The 11,875-nt window shown below is 54.0% G+C and overlaps 1 protein-coding gene across 1 annotated transcript in view; it reads left to right on the top strand.

Annotated features, from left to right (window-relative positions):
- PTGFRN (prostaglandin F2 receptor inhibitor) overlaps positions 1-11,137 on the top strand; it is a 105,732-nt gene extending 94,595 nt beyond the window's left edge. The window contains exons 8-9 of the mRNA XM_075559950.1: positions 5,385-5,690; positions 7,420-11,137. Coding sequence (XP_075416065.1) covers positions 5,385-5,690; positions 7,420-7,586 — 473 coding nt within the window. The 3' untranslated portion in view covers positions 7,587-11,137. The remainder of the gene's footprint in view (positions 1-5,384; positions 5,691-7,419) is intronic.
- The last annotated feature ends 738 nt before the right edge of the window (positions 11,138-11,875 follow it).

An 11,875-nucleotide genomic window follows, 5' to 3' on the forward strand; every position in this document is an offset into this window, starting at 1 on the left:
CCCCCTTTCTAGCCCACCTTCCCTCAACCCTCCCCGTATGTTTTTTTTAATGACAGCAACTTGACATTGCCATTTAAAATGACAGCAGGTCTGGATAACGTGTAAATGAACCGTCATGGCAATGTTCCAATAAAGCTTTATTTACAAAAGCAGACAGCAGACTTGACATGGCCTAGGGGCTGTCGTTTTCCAACCTCTGACCCAGTCAGTAGATCCCAGAGTGGGCGTGCCCAGAGTGGCACATGCACAGGCTCTTGTTGTGGTTAGCTGCTCTGGAGTGGGCTCCCACACGGGACCATCCTGTGCATAGAAGAATCAGTTGCCTGGCTCTATGTCATCTTCACCAGACTTGGTGTGCTCCACTGTTGGAGCCTCTGTGTACATGGAGTAGCTTCCAGACCTAGGGGGCCTTACCTTTTAGCATTATACCAGACAGTCATCTGTCAGGATCCACAGAGATTTCCCTGGCTAAAACTCAGAAGCGGGTCACCAGCCCTTTCTTCCTAGTCTTTCAGTTTGCCGCACAGTGGTGGCTAGCGTGTGACTACAGTGCTGAAAACTGTGCCGCGGGTCATTTAGATACCAGCTGGGTCACCTATGGTGGGGAGGCTTCAGCACAGTGTCCAGACTAAGACAGACTAGGGAACGCAAGAAGAAAGAGGATGAGCTTAAGGGTTTGTTTGTTTTTTTAAAGAAAGAAAGAAAGGGAGAGAGAGAGAAAAATATGTGAGAAAATATAAGGGAAACCCAAACTCAATGCCATCAAGTCGACGCCGACCCTCGGGCAGGATAGAACTGCCTCTGTGACTTTCCGCTACTTTAACTCTTTATGGAAATAAAGACCCTGGTGTTTCTCCCTCGGAGCGGCTGGTGGTTTGGAACTCCTGACCTTATGGGGTTAGAAGCCAAATGTGTAACCACTACGCCATCAGGACTCCTTGATCTAAGGGAAGAAAAAGATACGTCCAACATATTTAGTTGGTCAGCTCCGTTCCCTGGGGGCAGGGGTGTGTGGGGCAAGAGTGCGAATCGAGGATCCCACGTTTGAATGAGCTGCCATTACTGCCCCTGAGGCGTGGAGGATCGAGGTCTCGAAGTGAACTTGGAGGTAAAAGTAAAGGAGACAGCGGAGGGTGGGGATGGGAGCACCTCTATCAAAGGTGGAGGGATGTAATTCCATTTTTATACATAAAGCTCATTTATGATTTATACAAAAATAAATCCCTTAACTGTTCCCTCTCGGTAAACTCGCGGCGCACCAGCTGGGATGAAAGTCGTTGCCTCCAGAGTCATGGCAAATAGGTAGTCGTTAGCTTTCGGATCACCATTTCCCAGAACTCTGCCCTCTTGGATTGTGTGGGTGGAAGATTCTGAGTAACGAAGCCCGTGTTGTGCATTCATTTTCCCTCATGCATCATATGGTCTGTGAGGGGATTCTGTTTGGAAAGGATGTGTGACATAAGTGGGCTGGGCGCCAAAGCACTCTGTGCCAAGGTGCGGGGGGTACGGGGGAGGCGGGAGTGAGGCTGGCAGATCGGGGCCTGTGGAGGTGTCTCAGGTCAGGCTTGCTGAAAGCAAAGCCGGAGATGAGTGTGCAGGTAGTGAATTGAGGGGGTGATCCCAGAATAAAGCTAGACAAGCAGTGCAGGGGCCCCCAGAACAAGAGAGCACGCAGAGAGAGCAGGAAGTAGCGAGGGGAACTGCCATGTATAGAGGTGAAGTCCCCCTGCAGGGAGACTGGCCCCTCTGGGTCAGGGGTTCCCAAGGGCAGCAGAGTGTGCAGTTTCCCAGGGCGTCTAAAGGAGGCTAGCTTTAGAACAGTCTGCCTATCGGGGCTAGTTTAAAAATAAATCGGAAGTGTAAGACTTTGCGCCTGCCTCTGACAGACTTAGGAGCCCTGGTGGCATAGTGGTTATGTGTTGGGCCGCTGACCACAAGGTCAGCGGTTAGAACCTACCAGCGGCTCCGAGAGAGAAATCTCGGCTTTCTACTCTCTTCAAGAGTTAGTCTCAGAAACCCACAGGGGCAGTTCTACTCCATTCTATAGGGTTGCTCTGCGTGCCGGCTGGATTGATGGCAGTGCGTTTTGTGTGTGCGAGGGGAGGGGGGGTTGTTTTGTTTTGTTTTTAACTCAAAGGCTTTTGGAATGGATGGGCTCAGTCTATTAAAAAGAAGTAAACCGCTTAGGCCATTACGCCAGCACCTGGCGTAGTGCGTCTCTCATGATCTCTGAAGGTCCACGTTTAAGACCATGAGTTTTCTAGAGTACCAGCTGACTGTTTTTCACAGTCACAACACGCATCTGGCACAAACCAATGCCAAAGCCCCTAAGGGGGTCCCTGACCCAGGGACCCTGTAGAAAAGAAGTTTATGTTTCATAGTATTCTAAGTTCAAGGGACTTCATAATGGTTTCTTCGCTCAGGAAGGGAGAGCGGGCACATCTCCCCAGGTAGACCGGAGGAGGACTAGAATGGGGTGGCAGGGACCAGAGACTGCCAGTGGTCGTGGATGCCCACAGGGGACTGAGGCTGGGTGGTGACAGCCAGTGTCCTGAAGGTGGACCATGCTCGGGGCTGCAGAGCTGGACCAGTCCAAGCTGCAGGGCTGACCAGGAGCCCTGAGCTGGGGCCCTGCCATCAGGTGTTCAGGGCAGCTGACTGGCACCTGTGCGGCTCCTTATGCTTCCTCCTAGCGGGCACAGGAGAGGGAGGGCAAGTAAGCTGGGTGGAGGTGGAGTCAGAGAGTGAGTGGCGAATTGCAGTTTCTGGTCCAGGACTGAGGTCAGGCCTCTGGGGAAGATCTGCGTTGTCCATTCTCACTGGGGTAATGGGGGTGGGGTGGGGGGTCCAGGCTGTCCAGGGAGAGCCAGGGGATGCTCTAGCAAGAGGCCATCTGAATACCCAGTGAGAAGTGTGGACTCAGGCCCCCGTGCCCACAGATAAAAGTTCCCTTCCCCCACAAAACAAAACAATGCAGTGAGAGCATTGGGGGTGATGAGGGGCATGAGCTGAGACTAAACATCCTGAAATACAGTCGGGGAGGACCCTTGGGGTAAGGAGGAGGCCAGCCCTGGGCAGCCCTCCCCTGTGCATGGCAGCGGGGGCTGAACTCTCCGGAGGTGCCAGGGGGAAGGAGGAGGCAGCATAACAAGTGAGCTCAGCAGGGACCCAGTAGGACATTGGACGCCCAGGTGAAGTGATGCAGTCATCCTCCATTTTTGCATACTTACTATTTCCGCGTGTTCTTTGCAAACCCCCCCCCCCCCCCCGTGCCTGTCCGTGATGAGCGGGTCGCCCGAGAGGCCGTGTACGGTTCAGGCGTACCAGACTCGGCCACTGGGCCTGGGAGAAAGGCCGGGCGACCTGCCTCCAGTTACTGTCAAGTTGAGTTTGCCTCGGAGACACGTGCAGCGCCCGGAGTTGGATGAGACTCCGTGGCAGCTGGTTGCGCTGCGCTGTACACCACAGTGGGGACCAGGGGTTGGCGTCCAGGTGCAAGTCATGGAGAGTCACTGACCACACCCACCCCGACAGGTGACCCCAGCACCGAGTCGTTCTCACTGACAGTGTGGGAGTGACCTGGGTACCCCCATGCCCTCTCCCTCTTTCTCCCTAAGAGATGACGCCCATGCCAAGAAAAGGAAGAAAGCGCCGTGCTCGCGGGCCACAGAGGTACAGGTGGAAATGTCTTCAGCGCTGGAGTAGAGCGCTGCCCTGTGGGAGTGGGGGTGGGCGTGCAATTGGCCCGTGGCCCTTCATGTCTTCACAGGGGCTTGAAATGGAAACTTTGGGGGTGATTTTTGCCAGAAATGCCAGCGTTTAGTTTTGCTCACATACTTTTTTAAAATGAATTGTAAGCCTCTGAAAAGAAATGGCCTTATAATGTACTGTTTGGCGTGATCCCTGTGCTTTTTCTAAATGAATAAATGCTAGTTTCCGTTTAGTAAAAACTGGGTTGTTCAGTATGTATAGGCAAAGCCTGGTCAGGTGACTTGTGAATAAATCACTGTTTGGCCGTGTCGTATTTTCTGGATTGCTGGACGCATCTCAGAGCAGATGCATCTGAGGTCATGTGGGGCCGGGAGAGAGGAGGGGGTCAAGGGCTTGTAGGGTGGGGCTCTATTGGCACATTCAAAGAGAACTACCGCTCACGCCAAGGTCTTCCTTCTCTTACGCCCATGTTCATTTATCTGAGGCTGTTACAACCTTAATTTGGTAGGCCACTTTACAACTCCGCTGCGCTACTCTCGGGGACTGTTAAATAGTGTTCAATTTTCTCAGCTTGACATTTTTTCCCTCTTGTTTTGAACTTAAGCACTTCTGCCAGGGAAAGGAATAAGAAGGAAACACAGCCCCAGAACGCACATGAAAATCTAAACCATTTGCCCCCTCGAGTGTGTGTGATCCATCTTCTGTCCATTTTGTTCGCTGCGACTCCCGTGCCTTTGGAGCCTAGAGCTCGTCTGCCTGGAATGTGAGCGGGCCCTGCTCTGCTTGAGAGGCAGAGCGTACAAGGACACCGCACGCTGGCTTTCCAATTTGCAGTAGCCAGAGGAGAGGTGACTCTCAAGCGCTGCCTCTTCTTCCTGAGACTCCTTTGCCTAGGTGGTGGCTGTGACGTGCTCAGGGGGGTGGGCCCTGGAGCCAGGCCACCTCCAATCTGGGTGACCTTGAGCAAGGCATTTATTCTCGCCACACAGTGGGGAGGACACCACCTCAATCACAGCATGGTTGTGAGCATTAAATGAGACCTGAAGTGAGCACGGGAGTCCCTGAAGGTGCAAACTGTTACGCACTGGGCTATTAACCAAAAGGTGGGCGGTTCGAATCCAGCTAGCGGCCCTTCGGAAGAAGAGCTTGGTAGCCCTTGAAGACCCCGTGAAGCTGAGTTCTTCTCCGAGGCATGCGATGACCCTGAGTCAGAGTGGTAACACGTGGGGGAACAATAACCGATAAGGCAGGTCGCACAGTGTCAGCTGATGGAGTTAGGTCCGTCGTATTGGTTCTGACTCCGAGAACAAAAGAAAATTGTGCCCCCGCTACCCACGCACACACAATTGTTGTTGTGTTGGAGCCCATGGTGGCAGCCACCGTGTCGATCCATCGTGTGGTGGGTCGTCCTCTTCCTTGCTGGTCCTCAACATGACCAAGCGTGATGTCCTTGTCCAGGGACTGATCCCTCCTTGTCCAAAGTATGGGAGACAAAGTCTTGCCATCCTCGCTTCTCGGGAGTATTCTGACTGTACTTCTTCCAGAAGAGGCTTGAAAAGGTGTGTGGGAAATTGGAATTGAACAATGGTGGCATTTCCCCCACGGGTTTTTGGAAGCCCCCTTGTGTACACGTTAGCTGCTAACCTCGAGATTTTGTGTTTGGTCATTCATAGATGACATGGCCTTTGACGTGTCCTGGTTCGTGGTGCACTCTTTCGGCCTGGACAAGGCTCCCGTCTTCCTGTCTTCCCTGGATCGGAAGGGCATCGTGAACTCGGCCCAGCAGGACTGGAAGAGCGACCTCAGCCTGGAGCGGGTGGGTGTGCTGGAGTTCTGGCTGAGAGTGCACGGCTCCGAGGACCAGGACTTCGGCAACTACTATTGCTCCGTGACTCCGTGGGTGAAGTCCCCGACAGGCGCCTGGCAGAAGGAGGCAGAGCTCCACGCCAAGCCTGTCTTTATAACTGTGAAGATGGACGGTAAGGAGGGTGCACAAACATTTCTCTCCAGGGGTGGCAGCGTGTATCTGCTCCATGCTACGGCGCCACTAAGAGAATCCAGGTTTCCCGGAGTGAGGAATATGCCACCACTTGGCCTGCTTGCTCTCCAGAGCGGTCCCTGGGCCTGTACCCAGGAAGAGCCCGAGCAGCTCGAGCTGTCCTCCCAACACTGGCATCCTGTCCTGTTGCCACCCCTGGGAAAGGCTTGCCAGATAGTTGACGCTTTGCCCCTTCCATAAATTCTCTGCGAGCACATTTCCCATACCCTAGTCTTGGTGAGGCTTTGGCCAGGAAGCAGTAGCGAGCAAAGGTATGGGGGTGGGGGTGGGGGAAGGGCTCATGTCTGCAGGGAGGCTGCAGCATGAGTCCCTGGTGCTCTCGGCCTCCTATTGTCTGGGCCTCTGGGAAGAAGGTGGCCCCCCTTGTAATAGAGTGGATACTTCATAGGCCCCCAAGATTAATGGGTGAACCCCCAGCCTTACCGGCCTAGTCAATCCACTGGAATCAGCTTAGCCCGATGGTCTGAGGATCTTCTTCCATCCTGCTGCTTCCTGATCGGCGTGTGTGTGTGTGTGTGTGTGTGTGTGTACACGCACCAGGGTCCTCCCTTGGTTAAGGAGAACCACCACATCTGTGCAGAAAGCTTCAGAAAGTAGCAGACATAACCCCATGGAGAGAATAAACACTCCAGATGTCTCCGAGGATCAGGAAAAGCCTCCTGAGTTTGCTGCCATCTCATTGAGGGGAGCGTGGGGAGACTGGAATTAGAACCCCAGTTCCATGGCTGAGTCTTCCCAAGTCTTGGTCTCCTCTCATGTAAGACATGGATAATACTCACCCATGGGACTACTGGGGAAATTAAGCCACATTGCGTGTAAAATACCTTGAACAATTTCCGACCTCCACCCAAGGACATGGATGATTGTGGAGGATGTGGAATGGGGTTTGGGGCGTGTGGAATCTAAGTGGTGTTGGTGAAGTTCCCAAAGTGTCACTTGCCCCATAGTGGCATCTTGGAGACTCCTTCCTGGGAGGTGCTCCATATGAAAACCGTGGTCCACCAGACAAGTCAGGGGCCATTTCTCATGCGGTTAGATGAGTGATGGCCCCAGCCAAGCCCCGTGCCTCCATGGGATTCCACCCCCCCCCCCCCCAGTAGCCCTCCCCGAAGGACAGAGTAGAACTGCCCCAGAAGGGCCCCGACTGCGGAGCTTCCCGTTGGCAGCCAGAAGCTTGAAGCTCTGCGCCACCAGCACCTCTCTCCTTCACTGTAGTGTTACTGAAAATAGCTCCCTGAGTGCCCTTCAGCTGTCTGAAGCCTGTAATTGATTTCTGCACAGTTTTTGTAAGGATGCATCTGCTGCTGAATATGTGGTGCCCTTATCCTGACTTTTAAAAATCAATCTCCTGCCAAAACCCTAAAAAGCAAGTTGACATTCAAACGCATCAAATACGATCTTTTTCCCCATTCCCCCACACCCCCATCCCGAGGAACTGGGTGGGGAAGCCTTTGCTCATTTTTGCAGCCAACAAGGACGAGCTGCTCCCATTGCAATCACCCAGCTAGGCCCCCCAGCAGGATGGATGCCACCCAGGGGGGGAGAGGGGTGGGTGCCATCCCACAGGGGGGTGGAGGGGTGGCCGCCAGCCTAAGGGCACGCCTCCCTGCTGACCTGGTTTCCCCCTGTCCTCTCTCCCTCCCTGGCAGTGTTGAACGCCTTCAAGTACCCCCTGCTGATCGGCGTCGGCCTGTCCACCGTCATCGGCCTCCTGTCCTGCCTCATCGGCTACTGCAGCTCGCACTGGTGGTGTAAGAAGGAGGTCCGGGAGACGAGGCGGGAGCGGCGGCGCCTCATGTCCATGGAGATGGACTAGGCGGCGCCCGCGGACAGGAGCGGCCGAGGGGCGGGTGGGCGGGCGTCCTCGGAGCCTCGGGCAGAAGAGGGCAGCGACGTTGTAAGACGCAGTGCCGTGACCGTGACACTCAGAACCCGTCCTCTCAAATCTCAGGTGGGGCTCGGCGCTCCCTCTCCTCTGCATGGCACGTCCGGAGCGCGGACATGTTTACCAGCACACCGCTCTTCTCCCCACGGCACTTTCGTAGATCACAATCGAGTGTGTGTGTGTGTGTGTGTGTGTGTGTGTGTGTGTGTGTTCCCAGCTGCGGCTTTTTAATGGTTAACCTTCATCTAATTCTCCCCTCCTCCTGGTTTATAGGTCCTCTGACTTCTGCGTGTGTATACCTTTGTGTCGTGAGGGGTGGCGGTTAGGAAGGGGATGATGGCCGGCCGAGGGTGACCCGGGAGCTGCTGAGTGCGGCCCTCGCCTCCCCGGGGTGGGCAGAGAGACCTCCCAGCTCCGTGTTGAAAGCGGACTTGGGGTTTGGACTACCCAGCCCACCCCTATTTTCAGGGGTTGAGATGCTTCTTTAAACCGAAGCGCATGGTCTGTAACGTCTTATTGCGCCCAGATGCATTGGCCCTGCGCCTCTGCCCCCTTCCCCGCCCTGTGGTATTTTGTGTTAGGTGAGAATTGCTGAACTGGCACCCCGGGATCTAGACTCTGGCTCTCCACCGAGCACCTTATCTCGCCACCTTAGCCTTAAGAATGAATTAGAAGAATGCACAGCCAGCTCTGTCCAGGGCAGAGAGGAGGAGGTTGGTGACGCGCGGGGATAGTTCGGAGCCTCCTGTGCCTCAGGGGACCCCAGAGGTCACTGAGGAGGCCTCGGTGGAAGTTAGATGTCCTTGGGGGAGCTGGGAGGAGGAGCAGTGGTGTTGGGGGCATGTCAGACAAAGAAGCCACCTCCTTCCACCTCTCCTGAGAGGCAAAGGCCTAGCGCCCCCAGGGACTTCCAGGAGCACCCCACGTCCTTCCTGCACTGCGGGTTCTCCTTCACATGAAGGCCAATTGCTGCCTGCAAGACTGACTGACTTCAAGGAGTCAGAAATTGCACAGAAGAAGCAGGCAGCATTTCCTATGACCTTTTCAGTCCTTCGAGCCTTTTTAAAGATGCCCCGCAGGGGGTTGGTGAGAAAGGGTGTATTTTGTGGTATGTTTGCTTTCCTATTAGGAACATGAATGAAACCCAGCAATTTATGATCGCAACCTACCCAGCCGACTTGAGAGTCACCCCTTCTTCCTGGCTACGGCCTTCGGGAGCGGGACGGTGGGCCGGGGAGCTCTCTGGAGGCCCCGGCTGGCTCCTCTGTGAAGGTCCTGGCCCTGGAAACCTCCCGTTCCTGGGCTGGGTGGCTCCTTCCCTGCCGAGAACTGGCCTTTGGGGGAAAGCATTGTCCTGAGGTTTGTTGAGACTCGCAGGTGACTCGCACCCTACATTTCTCCCCTCTGTGCTTTGATCCTGGCTGCAGAGGGTCTAACACCACTGTCTTCCAAAAAGGAAGGAGGTTTGTTTGTTTTGAGCAATAAAGTAATGTAAAGTGATGGCCATTCCTTCGTGGCTCTTGGTCACATTGGCCGGATGAGCCTGGCTCCTCCTGCCCTGCCCACTGCTCCGCTCCCTTGGCTGCCGCCCAGGTCAGTGCTGCCCTGAGCACCCTGCATCTCCCCGGGCGGATTGCCACCTAATTTCCTCTCTCAGTGTCGCCCACGGTGGCAACTGCCCAGGTGGTGGACCTTATAGCGTCTGTGTTGATGACAGCGGAAGCCCCAGCCCAGCGTCTGTGCAGGGGAGATGGGCAGCAGTGCGCCTCAGCCGAGGATGAATGAGGAGAAGAGGAGGAGGAGGAGGAGTGGCAGTGGATCTTGATATTTTCCACATGTCACTTCCCAACTATGCTATTCCAGGAGGAGGCGGGTTGCAGACGATTGCACAAATGATAGTTAAAGTGTGAACACGTATAAACAGGCACTGTCTTCCTTAACAGCCAGTGTGTCCTATTGAAAGGGGTTATGGGAGGTGCCAGCCCATCATAGGAGGAGAAAAAGGTGCTTGGCTTTGGATGGGACCAGGTGGCTGCAGGGAAAACGATGGACTGGGTGACGCCGGGCATTCGGTGGTGTTGTACCTGCCATGCACCCACAAGGTACTTTGCCTTTAAACCTATGGTTCTCAACCTATGGGTCGCGACCCTTTCACAGGGGCCTCCCAATTCATAGCAGTAGCAAAATGACAGCTATGAAGTAGCCACGAAAATAATGTTATGGTTGCGGCCCCCACCATACGAGGAACTGTATGAAAGGGTGGCGGCATTAGGAAGGTTGAGATCCCCTGCTTTAAACTGAGGTTGCTGTTCAAAGCTGGAATGAGGGCAGTACCTCCACCTCCACCCCCACCACCACTGTAGGCCCATGGGGCCGAGCCAATTGCCAGGCCACCTGGAGGGAGGGCGAGGTCCCAGGTCTGGTTCTCTACAGGGAAATCAACTTGCCTGGAATGTGGGTCCACATTTTATAGTGTGAGATACACTTTCTTGTACCAAATAGGGCTCCCCCCAAAGTGCCCTTCTGGAGGATGTTCGTGCCAGAAGCGCCCGGGAGACTGAAAGAAGGGCCCGGCCGTGACCCCCCTGGGTGAAATTGCACTTCTCAGCGTGAAGAAGCAGAAAGGTTACGTTTCGGTTTGCTTTGCTTTGGTTTGGTTTTTCCCCTTCATAAAGGTAGCCAGCCCCAGGAGAGAGCCTACGCCATGTTCAACGAGAAGTCTCAAGTTACTTTCAATTGTTTACTTTATGATGTTTACATACACTTTTCTAAAAAATAAAAAAAAAAACAAATGAAAGATGCAAATATGCTGCCTTTTTTTTTGTAAACAGTTTTTCAGATTTTTTCACAGGACTGTGTGGGACTCCTGCCTCTCCCACTGGCTCTCCATTTTATTTAGAAACGTGTTTCAACCTGGGCTTTCTTCCCTCCCTCCCTCCCACGTGGCTGTGGTCTTGGTGAAGGAGGGTCCCTGCAGCCCAGACCCCTGTCTGCTCCTCCTGGTGGCGCTTTTCCTTCCGTTTGCAGCCATGATTTCTGCCCCGGACATCTGTGAGCCAAAGACGGAGCCTTTGGTGGCAAGAATCATAAGCAATACTCCACGACTGGCTATGTTGAGAAAACTGTTTGTTGTTGTTGTTGCAAAGCCTCACCGATGACAGCGGAGAAGGAAGCGAACGGGCTGTGCAGAAGCTAGGGCTCCTCCACCCGTCTGCCGACTTCTCAGCAGCGAGGGGGCCGTGTGCTTCCCAAGGAGAAGGAAAACCTCCAGCCTGCCTCCCGTGTCTTCAGTGTGGCGCCAGCTGATCTGCGGGGTTTCACAGGGACGAGGAGGGGTCTCGTGTGTTTTGGTCCCTGTCCGATGTTATCTGAACAAATTGTATCATTTCCTACTGTGACCACAAATATTATGCAACACACCATCTGCTTTTTTTGTTTGGTTTTGTTTTGGATTTCATTAAAGGAAGTTTAATTTAAACGGATGTGGCTTGAGAAACGTGGTGTTTGGCCTCTTGTTACCTTTTACTCTCTCCCGCGCCAGTCGGTGGCTGGATTGAATAGGGATGGAGGTGGGATCCCGCTGCGTTCTGGAAGGTCTCAGACCTCCCTCCTCAGGAAAGAGAAGTTAGGTGGTGTGCCTCTCTGCGGATGAGGAAGCAAACACCCAGTTCTGTGACTCATCACCGAGTCTGGAGCCAAACCAGTAAGGAGCTGCCGGCCCCCAGACCATGGAGACAAATGCCCTTCCCCAAACTGACATGCCAACTGCCTGGAGCCAGATAGAGCAGGGGGAACCTACTGGCTCTATTGGCCCCTGGTGCAGACCCAGCCTTCCTTCTGAACCTCCAGTTGACCTCATCTGTGTCCCAGGCAGGAACCACTTCATGTTGAGGGTGCTTCAAGGGCTGGGAAGCTGATGAGCACGTTCCAGTGATGGGTGCTGCTCCTGGCCCAGGCCAGGTGCTTGGAGTTCCGAGTGCTCAGCCTAAATCACTCCACCAGCCACAGCAGGCCTGGATAGTTTAAGCATCTGTGGGTGTTTGTTGTACATGGATAGAAAATGAGTAAGCACTGGACCTTGGTGAAATTCATGGTCCTGAAGGAGGCGAGCATGTAATCCTTACTATCAGTTTTGTAAGTATTTCTATTTGCTTAAAGTCATAAGTAGGATCCCCTGTGGTCTAGTGGGTTACATGAAAGCAGCTAACCGCAGGGTCAGA

The sequence above is a fragment of the Tenrec ecaudatus genome, chromosome 1, assembly GCF_050624435.1.
Source record: "Tenrec ecaudatus isolate mTenEca1 chromosome 1, mTenEca1.hap1, whole genome shotgun sequence".
Classification (NCBI taxonomy): domain Eukaryota; kingdom Metazoa; phylum Chordata; class Mammalia; order Afrosoricida; family Tenrecidae; genus Tenrec; species Tenrec ecaudatus.